The 24,647-nt window shown below is 34.6% G+C and overlaps 3 protein-coding genes across 4 annotated transcripts; 1 reads left to right on the top strand and 2 right to left on the bottom strand.

Annotated features, from left to right (window-relative positions):
• LOC114712403 (transmembrane protein 56-like) lies at positions 1 to 4,911 on the bottom strand. The gene is made up of 8 exons (XM_028896931.1): positions 4,792 to 4,911; positions 3,441 to 3,529; positions 3,208 to 3,346; positions 2,115 to 2,189; positions 1,848 to 1,969; positions 1,687 to 1,762; positions 787 to 846; positions 1 to 255 (listed from the first exon to the last, which is right to left on the bottom strand). The coding sequence occupies exons 1-8, from the start codon at positions 4,909 to 4,911 to the stop codon at positions 118 to 120; spliced, it is 819 nt and encodes a 272-aa protein (XP_028752764.1). The 3' UTR covers positions 1 to 117.
• A 6,908-nt stretch (positions 4,912 to 11,819) lies between these two features.
• LOC114712408 (N-(5'-phosphoribosyl)anthranilate isomerase 1, chloroplastic-like) lies at positions 11,820 to 14,658 on the top strand. Of its 2 annotated transcripts, XM_028896937.1 has the most exons (6): positions 11,820 to 12,161; positions 12,453 to 12,612; positions 13,502 to 13,553; positions 13,655 to 14,018; positions 14,098 to 14,261; positions 14,429 to 14,658. In XM_028896937.1, the coding sequence occupies exons 2-6, from the start codon at positions 12,603 to 12,605 to the stop codon at positions 14,652 to 14,654; spliced, it is 816 nt and encodes a 271-aa protein (XP_028752770.1). In that variant the 5' UTR covers positions 11,820 to 12,161; positions 12,453 to 12,602; the 3' UTR covers positions 14,655 to 14,658. The 2 variants fall into 2 exon arrangements, with proteins under 2 accessions (XP_028752770.1, XP_028752771.1); XM_028896938.1 differs by lacking the exons at positions 11,820 to 12,161; positions 12,453 to 12,612 and having other exon boundaries at positions 13,533 to 13,572.
• A 1,086-nt stretch (positions 14,659 to 15,744) lies between these two features.
• LOC114712416 (probable 2-oxoglutarate-dependent dioxygenase ANS) lies at positions 15,745 to 18,438 on the bottom strand. The gene is made up of 2 exons (XM_028896952.1): positions 17,534 to 18,438; positions 15,745 to 16,096 (listed from the first exon to the last, which is right to left on the bottom strand). Exons 1-2 carry the CDS (start codon positions 18,389 to 18,391, stop codon positions 15,848 to 15,850), a joined length of 1,107 nt encoding a protein of 368 aa, XP_028752785.1. The 5' UTR covers positions 18,392 to 18,438; the 3' UTR covers positions 15,745 to 15,847.
• Positions 18,439 to 24,647: the final 6,209 nt, after the last annotated feature.

Raw genomic sequence — 24,647 nt, 5'->3', positions numbered from 1 at the left:
TCCTTCATGTGTATTGCAATCTGCACAATTTACAAAATATGGATAGCAAGTGGAAGCAAAGGCAATTAATCTCAGCCATATATAGCAATAGAATATAAGAGGAGGTTCTTGAAGGGCTCAATTGCCGTGGTTTGCCTTTGAAATAGCTCTGAACAGACCCTTTGCAATCCTCCAGAACCACACTACGTTCATCATTGCCAACACAGGAGGCACTCCAATCAAGCTGTAAAATCCCAAAGCATATATTCCTCTTATCTGAAACAGTGTCAACACACTTTTAGTTAACTCAGATTCTACATGAAAATTCTCAGGAAGAATCAACTCAAATATCCTGTTGAGCAGGGTCATTTTCGTCAAACCACTAGATACAGAGATTACCAACCCCCACAAAACCAGTGTAGAGATTTGTGGCAATAACATTCCACAATACATATTTGCTTTTGTGCTTATGTGTATTGGTCTTAAAACTAACGGTCAAAACCGCCTACCCAACACCCATTCATAAAGATGGGAGGAACTTTTCTTTAGAGCCATTAGTGTGATGTTGAATTATAGGTGAAGTCCACATTTTTATGCTTTTATTGGACAGCCACATAATAACCACCCAGAAAAACTCTACTTTTTAGGTCTCGTCTTCATTATCAGTTACGAGAGGAATCACTAACCACTCGGGCAGAAAACCATTGATGGGAAAACTACCACAAGCTGTAGTTTCCACCGTGGGTAAACTATTCTGTGTGTGAAATTAAGGAAGACATTTCAGGAAATTAGAGAGCAAGTGCTAACCTCGTCAAAGTGGATCCACATGTGGGCGAAAATGAAGATGAACAGAAAAATCCTTGCAATCTACAGCACAATAGATCCAATAAATGATAAATTAGGCGTACAAAATGTAAAATTCTTTTTTTTTTTTTGGGGGGGGGGTTGGTTGGGAAGACAGAGGGCCACATCAAAACTACTCAAGGGGTTAAAAAAAAAAAAGTGTGAAGTCCTTGCTTGCGTGATTTAAATCTGTTGTAAATTTAAAGATGACGTTTTCTTCCCTATTTACAGTTAAAAAAAGCACACAGGCTTCAGCAATCAAAGCATTTCATGTTTTTTGATTAAATGACAGAAACTTGCTCATATAATATCATTCTTCACTGTATGATCAACCTTAGTTAATCATATAATATCATTCTTCTCTGTATGATCAACCTTAGTTTGTTTGATGTTGTTTGCTCTTGTAAAAGCCTTTTTAAGTTCAACTGATTACTATGCTAGAAAAGGCAAGGTTTTGAAGGCATATACATATAATGTCTTCCCATGAGAGAATTATTCAGGTAAATAGCTCAACCAAAATGAAGATCAGAAGGATATCAGACATTACCAACCAACTCAAGAATAATGCAACGCCATTCCCAATGTAAAGTTTGGAGTTCTTAAGGCCAGCAACATCCAAGTACCTATTCATACAAGATAAAGTCGATCACAAGTCAGTGTTAACAGAAGCACATGATTGTAATCGAATTTCTGGAACATCATACTTACCATCTTAGATTTACAAAAGCCTTTTTAAGTTCAACTGATTACTATGCTAGAAAAGGCAAGGTTTTGAAGGCATATACATATAATGTCTTCCCATGAGAGAATTATTCAGGTAAATAGCTCAACCAAAATGAAGATCAGAAGGATATCAGACATTACCAACCAACTCAAGAATAATGCAACGCCATTCCCAATGTAAAGTTTGGAGTTCTTAAGGCCAGCAACATCCAAGTACCTATTCATACAAGATAAAGTCGATCACAAGTCAGTGTTAACAGAAGCACATGATTGTAATCGAATTTCTGGAACATCATACTTACCATCTTAGATTTACAAAAGGAGTTGTGCTTTCAGATAATAGAACCATTAGCACGTAGATCTGTCCTCGACCACTTAGCAGAGATAATATAATTGAAAATAAGGACAGGCCATGGTGCAGTACCTGAATGCAATAAAAAACTTGAGTTGCTTTACCCATTCTAGATTGTCTGGCCATAATATAGTTAACATATTCCAAAAGAAAACCATGATATTGTACTAATTAAAATTAAAACTAGTACGAAAGGTATTGATCTTCTTATACTCACATACTCCAGGCCCCCCAAAACTGGAAATTCCCACAGGATCATTGCCAGATCTGTAAGAAAATAGCCTACAGAAATCTGTATATTGGGAAAAAGATAGGAAAATAAAGAAAATAAATAAGCTATTCACCAAAAAGAAAAAAGAAAATAAATAAGCTAATCGTCCCAAAGTAATGATCAAGAGAGGCGGATGAATGTCAGATTAATATTCAATGACTCTAAAAGAGGCGTCAAGACGGAACGGCAGTAAAACAAAACGAAGCAGAAAATGAAGAATTATAGTCACAGATGCCTACCAAAAACTCTTAGCAATTGAATAGTTTAAAGAAAAACGAAAAAGTGAAGACATCGTCAATGTTTTAGCAAATTATTATTCCTAACTCTAGCTATTTAAAACCCCCATCAATGTATGTGTTTAATTGAAAATACAAAACAAAGATTTTCAACTGTTTAAACCTGATTTGATCATTTTCTCTCAATCAAAGCTTCATTGTCATCTCAAGACTGGTTGATTCACCTCCCTGCTCAACTTTCTCAACTTTATTTTGTATTTCTTATGAGTAAGCTTGAACTTGAGACTGGATGATCACGGCAGACGCTAAGAGATTAAGTGTCCCCCTTTTTTGCCCGTTTTTAATTCATATTAAAACTAAGAAGGGAAACCTTCAGGAGAGACTCTAAGCCAAATCATATGAACGAGCTATCTGTTAACCTTCGTGCGAGGCTCTGAGTGAAATCAAAAGAATGAATTTTCTCTTAAACTTCACAAGAACTATCAACTTAAATTCTATGAAGCATGAACAATCCATTATTCATTCTCTATTTGTATGCTCAAACTCTTCTGCATAGAGTAGTCTAAAATTCTTATAACCCTTCCCATAATTTAACAAAAAATATTTATCATCCATTCATCGATTTTGAATATAAAGTACTTGTGACATGCTCTGGTAGGCAGAATTGTGAATAATTAAAGCATAATAAAATTGACATTTTGGGGGAAAATATCAAGGAATGCCAAATCGAATGGATCAAATTGAGATAATAAGAGGGGCAACTAAATGACCATCAGGTGTCGGTTAAATATTTGTCAACTTACCCCAAGTACTGTATCAGACAAATCAGATGATCTATTAACAATTAGCTCATCATAAGAATCTTCATGAAACACATCTAACATGATCAGAAGGTAGAAGGATGAAAATGCTACAAAAAGAGCATGGACCGTTGAGATACCCCTGCATTGCATCAGTAAATAATATTTCTGTGAAAAATTGATAATGAATAAAATTAATTCAAGCGGGATTCATTATGAAAAGGCTAGCCACCCACCTGTTATTCCATTCCATTCTCTTTGCACTGCTTAATTTTCCATATCCCTTGAACAAAAGAGAGCTTGCACAAGCAGTCAATCTATAAACCTTGAAGAATGGGAAACGATCAAGTTACGGAGATGTCGGTAGGCTCTTGATATGACTAGACTATTTCAATATTACCTTCTCTTTTAAACAAATTTGGACAAGCATCTAAAAAGAAAAAGAACAAACCGACCAAGGAACAAAAGCAGACTTGTGCATCAATATAAACAAAATGTTCAAACTGTGACTTCGTGCCTGAATGACCATTCCAAATAACGAAAAGATTTAAGGTTTTTTTATTTTTTTAAAAAATTAGGGTTCTAAGCTTTTGGGAAAAGTTGATTTGCTAAACGAGAAGATACTCTGTCCACTCGATATGTAATAATGAGAAAGCTTTATCCCACTAGGTGGGGTCGGTTACATGAATCAATGTCATTGAGCTCTATTAAAGACTAAATCTTTGGATAGATTATTAATCAAAACATCCTGCTCAATAACTTCACTAAGTGTTCTTTTTTGCCTTTTTCTATTTCTTTTTAAAAGACTTTATACTGTTTGACCCTTCTCACTGGCGCAAAGGCCTTCTTTAAACATAACCAAACCTTCTCAAATGATTTTTTTATCATTTTCTCTTCAATAAAAGCTACTCTGACTTTATATACTCATTATCAATCTTATCCGAATCCCAGTAGATATACAAAGACATAAAATTTGAATTCAGTGGATATATGGATTTTATATTCCATGATTGATCTGCATCGCGGATTCCAATATCTAAGACTCATAAACCGTCCATTCTCTCAAATGTATGGTGTTGAATCCCTCATCTAAGCGATCACTTATCGCAGTTACTTCATTTATGCTTTCTTAATACATATGTACCCATGTGCAGAAGTTCATCCTAGTAATGCCCTAAAACAAAAGAAGTTTTTTTTGTTTTGCCAACAAAAAAAAAGAGGAAGAAGTTGGTGAATTGGGTAGGAAGGGATATTAATTTTGACACCCTGACCTTTCTGCATTTGATGCTATATGGTGGCCAAGGTTGAGTAATGACCCAAAAAGATAATAAAAAATGAAAAACCTGACGAAAGAAAAAACATTCAACAAAATTTCATAGCCAAAAGGAATCACTTTAATAACATTCATGCAGGCAGGAAAACCCGATTGTCTCCCGGGGGGGGGTCCCAAAGCCATTCCTTTTATGTTTGGAGAGTATCATGGCATTCCGTTCTACCAATCACCACGAATAGGGTTTTTCTAATCCCCTGAAGCGACAAAATACTTCACACACACAGATGACAAAAAAATCATTCAATTTCACTTACAAGAATGCACAAGAGAATGCCGGCGACGACAGCAGGGCAATGGCTATAGATGACCCAAAAAGCATATTCACGAGAGGATATCGAACCAATCGGTAATGGAAAAGGAAACATAAACTCCATGATGATATTCAATCAAACTGCCGGTTTTGAAATTTGGAATCGCTGTATCAGACAAAATCACCGTCTTCGTCTTCGTCGTCGTCATGACGTATTCATAGCTTGGGTCGAGGTCCGTCCAACTCCAAAGAAACGTAACAGTAATATGAGAATCTTCTGATCGTGACCGCGAATCCATTCCAAGCGTCGTTCCGAAGTTGTTTTTTCCGCTTACGACAGTTAATTGCTTCCTCAACCTTTCCTTTATTCCACAGTCGTTACTTAGGGCGGACGCAACGGCAATTGTTAAAGCCTGCTAACTTCCATCACGTCACGTCATCAATGTTTATAGAAACAAGCGTACTATAATAACATGGCAGTTGAAATTAAAAAAAAATATACTCCTCCGGTCCTTAATATAAGACCCATTTAACTATTTTGATTAGATTAAGAAAGTTAGGTAAATTAGTTAGTTATAAGAAATGTAACACATTTTTCCTAAAATACCATAATCATCTTTCTTAATACATTCTCTCCCTCTTTTACTTGATTATGGTTGAAGGAGTATTTATAGGGGTAATGTAGAGAAAATTGATAAATATGATAAATGGGTCTTATATTTAGGACCAAAACCAACTTAATAATTGGGTCCTATATTAAGGACCGGAGGAGTATATTTCTAACTTATTTACATTTATGTATTAATAAAAATAATTAGATTATCAAAATAACTGTTGATTGAGATGGAAAGTTGTCTCATTTTCTGTTGAATTATACCTAAAAAAAAACTAAGAAAAATTAGTCCCTGAACTTTTGATTCATATATGATTTAGTCCCTCATTTTTTTTAAAAATTTTTTAATTATTATCCTTATTATTTATAACACTCATCTGACGTGGCACAGTTTTGTTTCCTAAAAACTCCATGCCACCTCGCCACTTATTCCGATGCTCCCCAACTCGGCGTCATTCCTTTTGGGTTTCCCTCCAACTCCGGCGTCATTCCGTTCAGCTTTGCCTTCAACTTCGCAGCACGTACGATGACACCGTGTCCTATGCTTATCAGCAAGAGTCATTCACTCTGCATCCTAAATCATATGTTTCCCCCCTCATCAAGTTTTACTCGGGTGTTTGTACTATTATAACCATCTCTTCGCCATTCAAAAATAAAAGTAATTGCGTTTTCTTTTAGCATTTTCCGATGGTCTTTAGTTTCCTGTTTTATAAAGCAAGGGGGGACTATTGCTGACAAGAATGGAAGACGGTGTCATCGCGCTGCAAAGTTGAAGGGGTGGCTGAACGGAATGACGCCGAGTTGGGGAGCATCAGCAAAGGTGGTGAATCACTGACGTGGCATGGAGTTTTCTGGAAAGAGGAGCCACGTAGAGCTGAGTTGGAAAATGGAAACAAAACGAGTTATAAATAATAAGGATAATAACATTAAAAAAAAAATTAAAAGATGAGAGACTTACTCACAAACGAGTCAAAAGTTCAGGAATTGAATCACACTAAGTTATAGTTAAGAGGCTGTGTTATAAGTGGATTTAAAATTGAATGATTAAAAAATTAATTTTTTTAAATAATTAAAAACACTGTATTTTTTAATTATTTCTAACTAATTTACATCTATTTGATCTTTTTTTCTTCCTGCTCTTTTTCATGTTATCGCTTTCAGTGTTTATTGTTTCAGTGTGTTTTTTTTTTCTTTCTGTTCATATGAGCTTGTTTTGTGTTTTCCATTTTGGTTTTGTCCGCTCTAGTTCTTTTTTTTTTTTTTGCCCTTTTTTGGTGTTTGTATTATCTACGGTCAACTTTCCTCTCCCAACTTCATCATGTTTACGGACCCTTTGTAGACGTGGCTTGTAAGGCCACCTCATGTTTTCAGCAGGGCCATGTAGAAACCCCGTTCAATAGCTTAAATGCTATCAACGTCGTCGGTTATCGATATGAGTTGGTGGCTCATGGTGACGTCCTCCCATGTCCCTGATTCAATCGATGTTGTCAAGTGCTATCTACTCCTGCATTTTGGGACTTTAAGCGGTGTCTGTTTTGGTGGTATTGTAACTGATTTGAGATAGGACTAAAGCTTTGTCAAGTTTTTGACATGTTGACCATCTTTTGCGTTTATTGGTTTATTTTTCATTTTCTAGTTGTATCAAATGTTGTTGTTTTGGTATTAGAGTTGGGTCGGCCTTTTCTATTGGTTTTTTTAGACTTTGTTTAAATTAATAATATGTGATTGGTCAGCTTTTTCTTTGTAATCTTTGTATCTTATTTGACTAAAATTGTCTTTTAGTAAAAAAATAATTAAAAACACTAAAAAAAATTTTTTGGACGGAAGTAGTTATGATCTAGTAGGGAAATATTAGAGAAAAGACAATATTGAAAATTTTATTGGGAAGAAGCTAATCAATGTACCCATATTTTCTGTGTTTAAAAATTTAGGGTTAATATCATCTTTATTTGATCCATAAAATTTAATTTCATTTTTCTCCGCCTAAAGATTTTTGGTCCATGAAATAAGGTTATTAGGGCCAAAATCAAAATGAAATCAAATTTTAAGAATTAAAGATTTGTATTGACCCAAAAATTTATCAAGTCTTTTTCATAAATAAAATATTCAATAGGATATTTTCTATAACTTACCCAATTTATTATAAAATTTAAGTGATTTCTAATATTATCAAGAACTAAAAATGAAAGTAGGCAAGCCCTTATGAAAATAGACATGATCTATTTGCTTAAATAAGCTTTAAAATATACTTGAATATAAGACTAACCTATTTACTAAATAAGTTAGACTAGGCTTTAAAGTAAGTTAGACTATAGGTTTTTAATAACGACCTAGCCTACTTTCGCTCTTAACATGAGATACTGTATATAGCATAGATGAAGTTGGCCAATTCTTATTCATGTAAGTAATTGACTAATTTTGATGTGGCACCGTTGTCGTTTTTGTTATAGGTGCGTAATGATTTATGCTAATTGTTTACCTCTACATTTCGCAACTGTATAGAACTAAATGAGCATAACAGTAACATGGTTTTTTTTTTTTTTTGCTAAAGCATATGTATCTTCCTATTGGAGGCAATTATATTCGATGCACTATCGGACATTAAATGTAGACACATTTTCCAGCAAGAATTCGAACCTTAGTTCGTCACATTGTGGTCCCTTCTGCTAGACCTAATTTCTATTGGTAACATGGTTTTTTTTTCGGCTTAAAAAGAAAAAAGGCCAGAGCCCACATAAGAAAAGACTAAGCCATGGGGAATCGGATCTCAAAAGCTCTTTGGAAACCAACGTTCTCAACTGTGCGGTACAAGCGTCCAATAAAAAAGTTCTACATAATCTCTTCCTGGCTAAAGCATTAGCAAGATGGTTTTGTTTTCTCGAAATAGCTTGGATTTTCAAGTCTTGTAAATAATTTATTAATCTTTGAATTTGGATAGAGACCAAACTTGCATCCCATGTAGCTGGTTATGTTCTCTTTGTATTTCTTGTTTGCATCCTCGTCTGTTACCTCATTTCTAAGTATACATTTGACCTTATTGTTCCTATAGATTAACATCACACATAGTGTGTTTGGATCCACGTTTATGGGTTCAGAAAGTAACTTACGGAACTTATAAGCATGTTGATCTTCTTATGAAATGTTTGAATGAGCTTTTCGCCCATTACGGAGCTTATAAGCCAAAAGCTTATATGAAGAAATGTTGTGTAAGAATTTTCTTTTTTCTCTTTCCTCTCTTGGGTGGGGTTATCAAAGGCTGACTGAGCTCTGTCTTCTCTCTTTTGTAGCTCTATCGGTTTTTTTTTTTTTTTAATTTTGGCAGCATTGCAAGTGTAATATATTAAAATATTAAATCACACTTTGAAAATAATAAACCTAATAAATTGTAACTATTTTGGTTTAGTTATCAAAACATCTGACTTTACAATTGCTGCTTCTGAGTTTGTTGTTTTCATAGTATGGCTTTGTATCACATAATAAGCAACCACCATAAAATCATAAGTTCATCTGTATGCGGTTTCTGGCTTCTATATAGTATCGTAGTTAGATACTTTGGTGACAATCTCGTATTCTCTTGCAACGGTGGAAGGGGGGAAGCAGGCGCAATAATTATTTAATTAGTCTAAAAAGGAAATCGTGATGTATGTAATAGGTCTTGAAATAAATTTGATGTACTTATAAGAATATAGGCCAACCCCACAGGTTGCAGGTTAGCCCTATGATGGGTTGGACCTATATGAGTTAGGCAAGAAATAGCTATTTGAAGATGGGTTGACCAACCAGTCAAAGTAGGTTGACTGGTTGGCTTATTTATTTTTTTTTTTTAAAAAAGATTTTCTATCTTTTAATATTTTTTTCTTATTCAATATCTCAAAAAATATAATAATTTTTTTTTTTTAAAATATTTGATTGAAAGCACCAAATAAATTATATATACATATATTTTAAATTTTTTATATAGAATATAATATATAATAACATAATTATAATAATTTTTATAAAATTTTAAAGATAAAAAAATAAATGGGCTTTAGCCTGCGGATTCATGAGCTAATCCGCTGCAAGTTGTGGTCTGGTGACATGGGTTAGAAAGATTTATAACTTTTAGTCAACCCTAATCTGATATTTTTTGCGGGTTGCACCCACAGGTTATTACCAGCTTTACTTTTAAATGTTAAATTTTACAATATGTGATTTTTTAGCAACTTTTTCAATTTTAAATCAAGTTTCAATAATTTATATTTTGAAGTTATCTAATAATAATTTATCGACTAAAATATATTTTTAATCGTTTAACTTTACACAAGATTTCAGTTTGATTTTTTTACTTTAAAAATATATATTTTTAATTATTTAACCCTAAACTATTAATAAAAGATAATGATATTGAAATTTTGAATGTTGATTATATTTTTAAATATTTAACATATTAAATTTTATTTTCAAAATCACTATAATTTTATAGTTTAATGGCTAAAATGTATTTTTTTTTAAAAACTAAGAGATCAAACTAAAATTTTATATAAAATTAACAAAACATGTATATATTTTGGCCTAATTTATGTGACTTACTTGTAAAATAAGTTTTTTTCCTTTCAATTGAGAAACCTATTTGAAAATTTTCTCAATGGATCATAATGTTTCGCATTCATATAATACTACCTCCAATCCTAAATATAAAAGCTAGTTGATTAATTTAAGTAGATTAAGAAAATAAGTTAAGGTAGTTATTGTAATAAATAAGTGTTTTTTTCTAAAATATCTTTGCTAATCAAATGTATTGACTATTTTGATATATAAACATAAGAAATAAAATAGATTGAGATTTTATATTTAAGATTAAAATAAAATCCAAACGAAATCTTATATTATATTAAAGACTGTGGTATGAAACCCTGATGAGCTCTGGGATGAAATAACAAACAAGGGCCCTTCCCTCGTCCAGCCATTTTCAGGATCAGGATCTTTTTAGAGTCCTTATCTTAGCAGCCCTCAGAAGCTTAAAATCACATCCTTTCAGTTGATCTCGGCGCTCAGAAATCAGACACGTCATGGGGGATTTAAAATAGCATCTCGACCGTCCGTATCATTATCATCCTAGCCATCCATGTTTGATTCCTTTAAACCAGAAGCCGTTTGACATTCTGCAAGCTGAGTTTGGCAGGAACACTTCACACAAGTCGCAAGTAAACTGGTTCTTCTGCCATGAAATAGATATACTTGGATGATGTGATTTCATGGCCATTAGTTATTCCAGTTGCCTGTTTCTGCAATTAGCAAGACTCTATTTAACTTTTTAAAGGTAGTCCAAGTAGAGGAGTTGCCGATTTTGAGGAGAGGGTTCAACAATTAGAGTCTTCATTCCAAGAGACAAAGTAAGATGAAAATAACCAATTGTTTGTATGAAAGATGGTACTCCTCCGGTCCTTAATATAAGACCCAATTGTTGAGTTAGTTTTGGTCCTAAATATAAGACCTATTTCTTATATTTATCAATTTTCTCTAAATTACCCCTATGGATATTCCCTCAACCATAATCAAGTAGAAGAGGGAGATGAGGTATTAAGAAAGATGATTATGGTGTTTTAGGAAAAATGTGTCACATTTCTTATAATTAACTAACTTACCTAACTTTCTTAATCTAATCAAATTAGTTAAATGAGTCTTATATTAAGGACCGGAGGAGTATCTTTTTTTAATTTTTTTCATAGCTAGTGTCATTCTTGATTTTAAAAGGAAATGAACTTACGGGTTAAAAAAAATTTAACAGTGCAATGCCACGAAACTTTTCTTGTATATCTTATTCCTATTTTTTACTCTTTGGTTTTGTCTAGAAGTATAATAGTTTCATCCATATTTAAATTTTTATTTATTTAGAATGTTGCTTGAAGTTAATGCAGGCATGAATCAAATGATGAGGCTGTTCTGCGCAATAAGCTACTTTTCTCCCACTGAAACGCTGAAACAAACAGGCCCAGTGTCCGACGGTAGTTTCTGATGAGCATGAGCTGTCGTTGTCGAGCGGGGATAGAGGCATGAAGCACTGTCTTCTCAGATGGCCAGGGATTTGGCTGAAAGCTGATAATAAACAAACGGTTGAGATTATAAGGAAGCCAACGATAGAGATGCAATTTTAGACGCTGGATGATGTGTCCCAATTTTGACCGTCGAGATCAACTGATCGGATGTGATTTTAAGCTTCTGAAAGCCGCTTGAGAATAGGACGCTGAGATGATCCGGATCCCCATTTTCGCTGTTTTAATCTTACCCCTCTGTCTCGGTTCTACTTCGTCATCATCAACAACAATCCGCCATTTCAGAAACTGTTTCAGAGAAGCATTTTCACCATTTCAGAAATCGAAGCCATTGCCGGCAAAATCTAAGGCATTACCTCTCAGAAAGCATTTTCGCCGTTTCCTCCATCTCATTTGCCACTCCCTGCGAAAACTAAGGCGTTACCGTCTTTTGGAACGGGAAATCGCCGCTGTCGATGAAGGGGAAACTTTAGCCGTTGTTGGAGGAGGCCGCCGTTGCCATCGTTCGCCTGCATCACGCCGTCGGAGCACAACGTGCGGAAGAGGTACCATCGATATAGACACGGCTGTGTGGATGAAAAAGACCAAAGCTTGACTGACGTGGGCAAATTGAGAGGTCTATCTTAGGGAGTGTGGAATCGACTTCCATCAATTTTGACGGAACTGGGGTGGGGTTTGTGGAAGTGGGATTGAAGCGCATCAAACAAGCTCCTAAGTGGATCCCAGGTACACTTCCACTGCTGCACTCCTCAATTCCAGTATACCAAACAGGGCATTAACTTAAGATGGATATGATTGAATGATTCCCTAGTTCATTGTTCCACAGCAGTTAGTATTGGTTTCTAGTTCTTGGGACAAAATATATGCTCCGCTTATTGAGTTACATTCGAATTGTAATGATTGAATATGCAGTTAAACTTGATTACCATTTTCTATGTCGGTTTCGTTATGCGTGAGTTTAATTGTAATTTTATTTTAAATCCGTGTTCGAGCACTCTGAATTACATTTTCCTGCAGGTCAAATACAACAGTTGGATACCATTTAGCACCTCATTGAACATAATCGAACCAGCTTGGTCTCCACTTCTTCTAGCTTTGTGCTGAGAGTGATTGGAGTGTCCGGTTCTCTTGTCCGTTGTACTTCACTTCGCTTTAGTCAGCTTTAGGATGCTTGCAGGTGTCTCTTCTTCTCTCTCTATATTTCAATGTGTGGTTGGTTTACCTTTTGTCGATGGAACCTGATTACTTGATGAATTATCCAGCGCTGTAAAGTAGATGTTTCTAATTTTCAGGTTTTATTTTTAGGTTGGACTTAGAAAGTGGAATATTTTTAATTTTTTTTTTCACTCTTTCCAAAATTTAACATAACCAATAGACTATTCAAAAAGCTTATCAAGAAAACAAAATTGTACAGGTAGTGAAACACCGTCTGCCCAATTTCTTGGTACTTTGATTATACAGAATTCAAAAGCAATATTTTATCGTCCTGTTGAAACTTGTAAAACCATGATCTTGTTTATTGATTAGTTTGAATGGAGGAAACTAGAAAATGGTTCTTCTAATTGACTGTTCTAGTCCCCACTGATGGCTACTTGGATTCTTAGGAATTGTAAATGCCCCTCATTAGCCTGTACGGAGCTGAATTTTATTACAATAAATTTGCGTTTAAATATTGAATTCACATAATTTTCTGCATATTTCTTGGTACATGTATGATCAATGTGTCTGGCCAGCGATTTGAAGATACTATGATGCTTTTTGACTTTACTGATTTCCGGCAAAGCAAATGGGAAGATAATTTCTGATGACTGAATAGAATGAATACTAGGTATTTATATACAAAGAGTGAAGCTATCCTAGGAAGGGCGTTTGATTTAATGTGCTGGATACAAATATCAAAACTTAAGTGATTGATAATCCCTTGATTGTATCCCTTACTCTAGAATCAAGTAAAAAAAACAATAATAACAATAAATCGTGGGAATATTTACTGAATAATTACAATATCTAACAATTTCAAACACGGTAGATATACTTTCCTTGACATGTCATTCTTCTTTCTGCAGGTTCTACCACTGGAAGTTACTTGCAACTTAGGGTTGCCAATTTTCCCAAAAGGCAAATTATTATACTCTGGGTCACTGTTAGCTGATTATATGTATTTTGATGTTGACTGGAATAAAGTACTATTCAGATGGTATAACATATTATCTGTGCAGGTCTGGGAGGGGGAAAATACAATGTTCCAGACCTCATTTCCGTGTGAAATATGAAGTTTCTTGCAATTTTACCCAATCAGATAATGATCCAAGATTACAAAAGGTACTTGTGAAAGAGCAACCTTCAGTTAAGATGTGTGGCATCACATCAGCTAAAGATGCAGCTATGGCAGCCGAAGCTGGGGCTAATTTTATTGGAATGATCTTGTGGCCAAAATCAAAACGTTCCATCTCTCTTTCTGTGGCAAAGGAGATCTCAAAAGTCGCAAGAGAATATGGAGCACGTCCTGTGGGTGTATTTGTGGACGATGATGCAGAAACAATATTAAGAATTTCTGAAGGAGCTAACCTTGAATTCGTGCAGGTATATTTTCGTCTGACCTTGATGTGTAATCCATGCTTCTCAATTAAATGCTTGATCTCATAATATCTGGAAAACGCAGCTTCATGGGCATGGTTCTCGGGCAGCTTTTCCATCTTTGATTCAGGAAAATCGTGTAATATATGTTCTTCATGCAAATGAAGAGGGAAGCCTGTTAAACACAATTTCTGATGAACAATGCTCTCTAGTTGATTGGGTTCTTGTAGATAGTGCAACGGGTGGCAGGTAAAATTGAACTTCTTATATTGCTTATGTTGGATAATTTGACCCTCTCCCAGCAATCAAATAGGATTCAATTTGTCTCTTCTAATATATTATATATCTTTACTATTATGAATGTTGAACAAATTATATAGTGATATTATTTAACTCCTCATGAGATGTATTTACAGTGGCAAAGCATTTGATTGGGCAAAGTTTAAACCACCAACAATTGGAAGCAAGCATGGTTGGCTACTGGCAGGAGGGATCAATCCTGACAACGTATCAGAGGCTTTATCTGCTCTCAAGCCTCAAGGGGTCGATGTTAGTAGTGGAATTTGTGCATCAGATGGCATCCAGAAGGATCAATCAAGAATAACTTCCTTCATGAAGGCGGTGCATTCTGTTCAGTATTAATTAATCTCAGATCATTTTGATCTTCGAGACAGCACATTAACAAGGTTCAGGATTTAATGAGCAGAGAGTATACAATTTTCATACTGATTTGGGTATTTTTGGGACTCATGAACTAGAGAAGTACATTTCTCAAACAATTATGTTGAGAACGTTAACGCCCAAGCAAAATAATAAAAAGCTAAATGACTGCCATTCTAGTTCCCACCCTAAGTTTCAAGCCTGATCAGATCAGAGGGTTGAATTATTTGAAGTTAGATAGGCTTGTGGATATCGTGTTTCCCCTGCGTGAAGAGTTTTGATGAGGGTTTTCAAAGTGACCCCTAGCCTGGGGCCTCCGTCTTACCCGGCCAATTCGGGTGGGGACGTGCCAGCCCGAGGGAAGGGACAAGGCAGCTCTGATTCCCTGCCCACGACCGTGCAAATGGAGCATGTTCTCTCTTTTTGGGACCGGCTACGGGCAAGGGCTTAGGGCGGTTCATCTTTGCCTGTGCATTAGTATAACCGTGATTCCCAATCTTAACCCCATTTGAAATAGCTTATAAAGAACTTTTCAATTACAGAATATGAAGTAAATATGTAAAAAGAGTTTTATTTTGGTTTAAGTAAAATATATTTTCCATCGTGATGGTAAACCGGGTCTTGTTAAGAGTTTTTTCCATAGCATCATTTGGATCCTCTCCATATTTTTTCTCCATACATGCAATCCCATCCTATCCATTGGATTTAATGGTTATGCATTTACTATTATCACTTGAATGCTCTTGAAAACAAGATCATAACATTTATTAATGATATTGATCAAATAAATATTATATTTAGTTTAATGTCACGATTACATTCTAACTCTCCCCTACACACACACACACACACAAAGAAGAGATGGATTATAATTCTCTTACTAAAAAGAAATATTTATTCATTTATTGTATCTTTCAATCAATCTCTGGGAGAACATTTCTCCCATCGCCTGGCATTGAAGCACACAGCAGACAGCTCATATACAGGAATTTGAAGATAAAAGAAGTTACATGTCCAGTTTGGAGCACTAATGCAATATTTGAGAGATAGGGACTGAATGTCGTAATAAAGAATTTCAATGCAACCTTTCCTCACAGAATAGACTAGTGGACTTCATCTGTTATTAAACTTGTGTACTCTGAACCAATAAAGATCAGGTGAAAGCACACGCCCACCTAACCATCCAACACAAGTGCGTCAACGTTTCGCTTTCCTTCAGGACCTTTGGTATACCATGACGACACATAGTCCCCATAAACAACTCCCCTATATTTTGGTGGCGAAGATTCCCCAGGCAGTTCAGATGCAGGGGATATCTTGACTGTCTTAGCAGGATCATGAAATGTTGCTACAGAGAGCCTTGCTCGGTTAGAATTGGTAATGGCCCTATGCTCACAACTCCTGTACTTCCCATTTGTGATAATCTGTAGACAAAGGAATTTTCCTTTAGCAAGAAACTGTTTGATATCACAAGTTTGTATAGCAATCTCAGTTTCATTAATGAATATATCTACCCACTACCAAGCTTCATGCTGGAATTTCATACCAACAACTTGTACAATAGAATGGAAAAGAGTGAAACGAAGTAGTAGGAAAATACTACTTCTCTTCTATAGGAGTATCAATGAACCAGAAACAACCCAATAGGATATGGGCACCTGTTCCAACATCTGTTTTGACCATTTTTGTTCCGGACAATACTTATATTAAATTCCTTATATCTATTGTGTCAAGTTCTTTAATCACACACGATCATGTGTCCTATTTTTCAACTATTAGCATTTAATTATAAATTCACATGAAACAAAAAAAAAAAACACTTGCCATATGTAATTAGAAAATTTGACATAATAGATATGAGGAACTTGACCTAAGTTTTTTCCTTTTGTTCTGATACATTTTTAAATACAATAACATGAAATGACTCAAAAGATAACAGACTGAAGATTTTCATTTATTTTAAACTTGAAATTCACGGCTTAATTTGCTTTATGTTTCAAGTGGTAGATAAATTGCAAACATATATTTTTCATGCGCTAACTTGTTGAATCTATGTACATTGTATTTATCTCTCAAAATTTTGAAGACGACTGTATTTCACATATCGGCTAACGTCTACCCAATTTCCCGGATCAATGGTCTAAGTAGTACTTTGAGGCCTAAGGGCCAAGATAGTGGTTTGAGGCCTATGGACATTCCAGAGACAACAGCAATGAATCTAACCTTGTCTTTATGAATCTTTACAGGTCAACTCAAAACATACAATGCAACACCACAGATTAATTTAACCAATTTTTTTTGCAAGGATGGTAGGGGGACAACCCTCAAGTATGAGTCAAGTACTCTTCATCCATACGCTCCTCAAGAGACTACTCTATAGTCAATATTCAAAAGGGCTTTTCAGTTATCAGTATCCAATCAATCCCAGAATAAGTTAATTAGTTTTGTCCAAAAGAAGAAGGATATGTTGAAGTGAAACTTCATTGTAACCGGGGCGTCCACATACAATGAGGCATAAGTGTCCAAAGTAACACATAGATAGCTCACAGCAGGCTGTGGTATCAATGTCCATACAACTACCACAAGGAACTTTCATACTTGAGGCAAGAAGACGCTGTTTAATATACAAAACAGATAACTCCCGTTGGCAAAAGGATCCCAATCCAAATGATCTATCACATGATCAAGTTTTAGTTGATATAAAAGAATACACGAAACATGACCCCAAAAGAAAAAAGAATACTCAAAATTCTAGATCAATTTCACAATGTCAATAGTTACACTGATTTTCGTCCGCCACAAACTATCTCAGCGCTGAAAGTAAAGCGTAACCAGACTAAATGAGAAGGATTGGTGTTTACCTCAGTTTGATCAGCCAATAGAACGAGAATAGCCTCAGAGAGAGGCTTCACAGTCACCCATTTGGCACCATCCTTGAGAACCTGAAGACCCCCCACATCGTCTTGGATCAGAAGCGTGATAGCACCCATATCAGAGTGAGACTGCAGACCCAGTGTGAGTTCGGGTTCAGGACATGGAGGGTAATAGCTGATAGTGATGTTCTGATAGAAATCCCCAACGGCGTCTTCAATGCACGAAGCCCGCAGGCCTAGACTCACTGAGATTAGACCCAACAACTTCTGAGCCAGAATTTTCATTTCATCGCTGTACTTGGTGACGACTTCTCTGTAATCGGGAGGGAAGTTAGGCCAGCGAGAAGGGTTGCGGCGAGATAGAGGCGAAGTGTGGTGATCGAAGTAATCCCTCCAATCCAATATTTGAACCGCGTCGTTTTGCTGCTGGTCTGAGCTCTGAAGCATCCGACTTCCGTACCCTTCGGACGCGGCAGTACTGGAATCACATGCGTATCGGAGCTTCTCTGACATAGGGCAGTCGTTGAAGAAAGTGAGACCCACGCGTCTGATATCATCCAGAAGGCTGACCGGGATGCCGTGGTTTGTGACATGAAAAGCGCCCCATTCCCGACAAGCCCGTCCGATTGCTTCCCGAACCGAGTTTGTGTGATCGGGGTCGAACCCGAACAGATTGACCACCGGAATATCGGCATCGGAGGAGGCAAAGCTTGAGGAGGTTGTGGCGGCGCGGGGATCATGATGAATGGGTCGGTTCTCGGGGAATTGAATATACTGAGGTGGAACTTGAGACAGACCTGATTGAGCTAGAGCTTGCACTCTGGTAAGGCCGCCGGAAACTTCCATTTGGGAGATGGTGCCTTCAAAACAGTTAAGATGAAGAATGCAGCGAAAAAGGAGGAAGATGAATTTCGTTTTGTTACGAAAGTTTTGCTGCGGAGGTTGGAGCAATGTTTTAAAAGCCGAACCGGAAGTCGAACCGGAAAGATCAACGGGTCATGGTTCAATCGGTCGGATCGGTCGGACCGTTCGGTCAGACCGGTGACGCAATAATTAATTTTAAAAAAATTATATACATATAATTAGTATATATGAAAAATATCAAATTATTAAATAATTTAGAAATGCATTTAAATAATCTAAAATTATAATAAAATCATTGAAAATGGACTAAAACTTTATATATTTAATTTTATGTATGTTTAAAATATTTAATGATATTACAAATTATCAATTCATTCAAATCAAAATATTTTTTTTAAAGATAGATCAAATATTGAAACAAAAAGATTAGCGACTCACGATTTTAACACCACAATATATGAAATTTTCAATGAAATAATACTATATGGTTATAACTAGTCTAAAAATATATTAGGATATTTAAGGGGATCAATTTTTTTATTTTTCTTCTATTTTTTGAAAAAATTTTAGTATTTTTCAGTCAGGCTAAAAAACCGTCCGGTTTTCTGAAAACCGTTCCGGTTCCCGATCCAACGCCGGTTTCCGGCTTAATAACGGCTCAACTCCGGTCCAATCCGGCTCAACTATGTGAACGGTTTTTTGGTCCAAACCGAGCCGTTAACGAGTTCGGGTGACGGTTCAACCGGTCCGACCGTCCGGTCCGGTCCGGTTCTTTAATCATTGGGTTGGAGGCCGTATCATAATCTCGACGCGGCGTAATATTGGTTTTCTTCTTTGGAAGTAAAAAATTATACTACCTCCGGTCTTAATTATAACTAATTACAACAGTTAGTTAACTAATTTATAATAGTTAGTTGATTAATTTGAATAGATTAAGAAATAGATTAAGCTAATTATTTATAATAAATATGTCTTGTCTCTCTTAAAGTATTCTTGTTAATCAAGTGTGTTGATTAGAAATATTATTATTAAAAAGACTATTTTGAAAAAAAATGTATAAATATTGAAGACAAAATGGATTAGGATTTTATATTTAGGATCAAAATAAAAATCAAATAAGATCTTACTACCTCCGGTCCTAATTATAAGACTCAGTTGACTAATTTGGAGAAATTAAGGAATTTAGTTAAGTTAGTTAATTGTAATGAATAGGTATTGTTTTTCCTAAAATATCCTTACTAATCAAGTGTGTTAGTTAAAACTATAATTATTAGAAGGATTATCTTAGAAAAATTGAGTAAATATGAGAGACAAAATGGATTTAGGTCTTATATTTAGGACTAACATAAAAGTCAAACAGGATCTTATATTAAAGATCGGAGGTAGTATATTAAGAAGCGGTTGTAGTATCTTAGAGTAAGAGGATAAATATAAATATAAAGTAAACGTAGCATTCAATATATTCCTTACTCATGCTATTGATTTTATTAACAAAAAATATTTACATTGAATTATCCAAAAAATATTGACATTAAACTTTAAAATATTGACAAAATATTTTTAAACATTAAGATTATTTTTAAAGGGTTAATATAATTTTTTTGTCCCTCAAATTAGCTCTCATTTTGGTTTTGATCCTTCAAATTTCAAATTATAGGTTTTAGTTTTTCAAGAGGCAAAATGGTCCAAATTTTTATTAGATTATAACAACTGATGTTTTCAATAAAATTTTTTTTTAAAAGATCAAAACCTATGGTTTGAAATTTAGAAAACCAAAACCAAAATGAAAACAAATTTAAGGAACCAAAATTTGTATTAACTCATTTTTAAAATAATAATGATCAGCATAACAATTCATAATTTGAAACTAATGGTATTAGAACTAAAAAAATTGAAAATATACTTTCTAAAATTAAAGGTGAAAACTCAAACTTTATATAAAATTAAAAGTACAGTAGCGTATGATGTGATCCTTGATGGGGTACTCATAAGTCACAAGACACCTTTATTAAAAAATAATAATAAATTCATTTAAAATTGTGACAAACTTAGCTTCCACATATGAATAATGTTACCCAGGGAGGCCAATCGAATTTCTTCATGACGGTCCAAAGTTGTGGAATTCGTGTTAGAGAAGGCCTGTACTTAATTAGTTGCAGAGAACCCGCCGCCACTGTGCATGTACCCGAAGGGTGATCTGACCAAATTAAAGTGCCCCTTCCTCCAAACAGCGAAAACGGTGTTCTTTTTTTGACCAGGGGAAAAAGGTGTTATTAAGATGTTATCAGCCACGGAGTCATCATAAAGTTGTTTGATCAACTTTAAATTCCAGCATCCAACGTTTTGCAGTAACAAGTTCGCCGCAAAACTAATAGTTAAGGGGCGAACAACCTGCATTGGCCACTAGTAGCAGCTAAAAATATTGATGCTTTGACCTGAACCTCCTTTCCAACAAAGATTGTTCTGGATTAAAACCTGCATTCCTTACCACCAAACACTTAGATCGATTAGAAGATGGTGGTTCTAGCTTAACCAGGTCAGGGGTTCGATCCCTTCTGAGAACGCAGCAGCAAGGCAGTGGTAGGGGGCTCTGCCTTTAAAGGGTCCACCAAACTCCTGATCCGGATTAGTTTGGGCTGTTGTGGTGCCTGAAAGATGGCCTGCCCAGGATACCAGGTGCTATTACACCAAAAATAAAAACCTGCATTCTTTCTGATGCCTTCCAGATAGATGATTGAACTAATGGCTTTCGAAATTCATCCTCCTGAGTACTAGAAACATACTACCTCCGATCCTTAATATAAAAGTTAGTTGATTAATTTGAATAGATTAAGAAAATTAGTTAAATTAATTATTTGTAATAAATATATATTTTTTCTTAAAATATCCTTACTAATAAGTATATTAACTAGAACTATTATTATCATAAGAACCATCTTGAAAAAAATAGATAAATATACAAGACAAAACAAAATAGAGTCTTATATTTAAGATCAAAATAAAAATGAAATGAATTCTTATATTAAATACATGAGGTAGTATTTTGGTTTCAAGTTAAGAGAGAATGAGAATCCTCTCAAGCATTGAGCGAGCACCAAACATTCTTAGCCAGTAGAGCGTAATTAAATTCTTCAATCTTCTTACTACCCAAACTCCCATATAGAAGTCAGAAGACAAAGCTGATCCCAAGCTTTGGGATGAATCTTCTTTTTTATCCACCAAATCTCCCAGAAAAAACGCGCTAACCTCATACATATCAGTATCATGAGCAAAATATGCAGGTAATTTGACACATGAAAGTGATAAACCAAAAGAGAGGGAATTGCTGATTTGATCAAAGCTAACCTGCCTGCCCGAGAAAGAAGTCTCACCCTCCAGTACCTAAAGTTTTGAATCTAGTTTCTCCATGATATCATCAAAGACGATCGATTTATCTTTACCCAAATCCACATAAGTGCCAAGGTACTTACCAAGCTTGGAGGCAAATTTAAATCCCATATATTGGGGTAGCTGAATCTTCGAAGTATGACTGACGTTAGGACTAAAAACCATTGATGATTTGGCTTTATTCCCTCTCTGTCCAGCCAAATGGCCATATGTTTCCAGAACCCTGTTCGCTATCCTCAATTGTTGTGGATTATCCTATGCAGACAACAAGGTATCATCAGCAAAAACATGCGAGTGAGTGGAAGAGAGTTCCTGGAGATCTTGATACCCTTCCAAATGCCTGTCTCTGCAACTGAATAATCCAACCAAGAAGAACATCAGAATAGAGAATATAAAGGTAAGGTAATAAGGAGTCCCCCTGTCTTATACTCCATTCAAGAGAGAGGACTTGAGAAGGAAAGCCACTAATTAAAACCTGGAAGGAGGCAAATGAAACACACACCATAATCATCTCTATCTACGTCTAAGGAAAATTCATCAAGACCAAAACAGCACGAAGAAAATTCCAGGAGAGTTTATCATAAGCTTTTTCAGTATCAATTTTTAAAACACACTAACAATGAGACATCACTATCACCCATCTGAACCAAGGTAATTCAAAGGTCCAGGCATATTCGGGAACTGGAAAAAACATTGAACCAATCGAAAGACATCATTACCAAGCGTACCCCAAACAATGTTGGTAAAATATCAGGTATACTATATTCATCTAAATTTATAGATATGAGCTATCTTTTATTATACTCCTCCGGTCCTAAATGTAAGACCCTTATATTAGTGTGTATAAGTGTCTTACATTTAGGACCGGAGGAGTATATATTTATAGAAGCTTTATCTTAACATTACAAGTGACATCCCTATTAAAGAAAAAAAAATGACATAAAAAGAAGTTAAAAATTATAATATTTTAATTTAGGTACCAAAACTTCAAAATCCCAAGGAAGGAAGTAATGCCTAACATGATATTTTGTAAATATAGTTAAATGACAAAAATGCCTTTGTATCAAAAAGTTTATTAACACGTTGTGAACTGACAATAACAAGTATTGAATAACAAATGAAAAGAAATATATTGGTAATGACAAATTATTTATTAAGAAGTTATGAATTGACAATGACAAGTGTTGAACAACTAATGACAAAAAATATATTGGTAATGACAAGTTTGATAGCTTTTTTTTTTTTAAATTGATACAAGGATATTTTAGTCATTTGACTATAATTGCAAAAAAACCCACATTAGGCACCACTTTCTCTCCTAAAATTTTAAGTGCATGAACTAGAATATTGTAATTTCCAACTTTTTTAATGTCATTTTCCCTATATTAAATTGGTGACAAATGGCACTCTAAATTAATTGGTGTTATCATATTTTTCATTCATTTTCAATTATTTATACATTTGAATTAAATACTGATGTGAAATGTAAAATTATTTTAAATTCAGGACCCTCATCATTTATGATGTTCTAGAAGATTATTTATTTTGTGTGTGTGTGTAACACAAACACTTGCTCCATAAAAGAAAAGATTCTCATTTTCTGTCTTGAATGATTAAGTTTAGCGGACAGTATAACGTCTCACCTTTTTTAAGGTAATACAATTTATTATGAATTTATTGTCTTTATATGAAAAGGTTAAAATTTATAGAACTCTCATGACATCTTAAAGTTTTTAATTTTTGACATTAATCCTCTCCATTGGCATCTTACGTGGCAGTTTCGGTAATCATAGGAGTTGTATTCAATATTTCTATTTCATGTATTGTCACTTGAACTTTCTTGTAAGTTGATGTCTAGTGCGTGATGTTATCTCGTGTGTAATTATTTATCTATCCAAATCTTTTTTCATATGATATAATTTACTACTTTATTGTTGGCAAAAAAAATTTACTAATTTATATATATATATATATATATATATATATAAAGAGCCAAAGTGCTCCTAGCATAAATCATTCTTTAAATTAAAGTCAACTTATTCAAAAATGAATGGACTTCATAAATGGAGTATTAATGCAAATAACATTAATAACTTAGTTGAAGTTTTTCAAACAACAATAATTTTAATTATTATTTAATAAAAATGACAAAGACATTGTAATTCAGAGGGGATGGGAAGGATCGCAGATAAAACTTAAAAAGGTATTTGGATAACCCCAAAAATATTTTTAAAAAATATTTTTTTACAAATCAAGGCAAATTTCATTATATATTTACTTTGTATATTATAAAAATACTTTTAAAACTATGATTTTATTTCTAACCAAACATCTCCCAAGTCAATTGAGACCATGTATAAAATTACATGCCACTATTGTAAATTTTGGCTATTAGGAAATAGATAAAAATTAAGGAGTGTTTGGATGAAAATTAAATAATGATTTCAAAAATAGTTTTTCAGTATATAAAATAAATATGTAGAAAAAATTTATGTTGATTTACAAAAAAAAATATTTTTTAAAAAAATTTTAAGCATATCCAAACACTTTTTTGGTAAATCTTTGGAATCTGAGAGGGAATCTAAAAGTGGCTGTAGTCATTCAATTTTGAAGCAGTTTGAGTGTCATATCGTATCACATGCGAATCTGATAAGCTAACATCCTGCTTCTTACTTCTTCGTACTCACTTGCCAGTTGCCACATTCTTTTTGAAACCCAATGCTCCAAACCAAACAAGTACCAGCAGATAGAAAAATAGCCGTTGCTTGGTGGTTTGATTTCCTCATAGAATATTCTCTCCCCATCAATTTCAAGGCATACTTTTTTGTTGACCCAGACCAAATGTATGTAA

Source organism: Neltuma alba, unplaced genomic scaffold (genome assembly GCF_004799145.2).
Source record: "Neltuma alba isolate B1F8T4 unplaced genomic scaffold, ASM479914v2 tig00011359_pilon, whole genome shotgun sequence".
In the NCBI taxonomy this organism is placed as follows: Eukaryota; Viridiplantae; Streptophyta; class Magnoliopsida; order Fabales; family Fabaceae; genus Neltuma; species Neltuma alba.
This window is presented reverse-complemented; position numbering and strand designations above follow the sequence as displayed.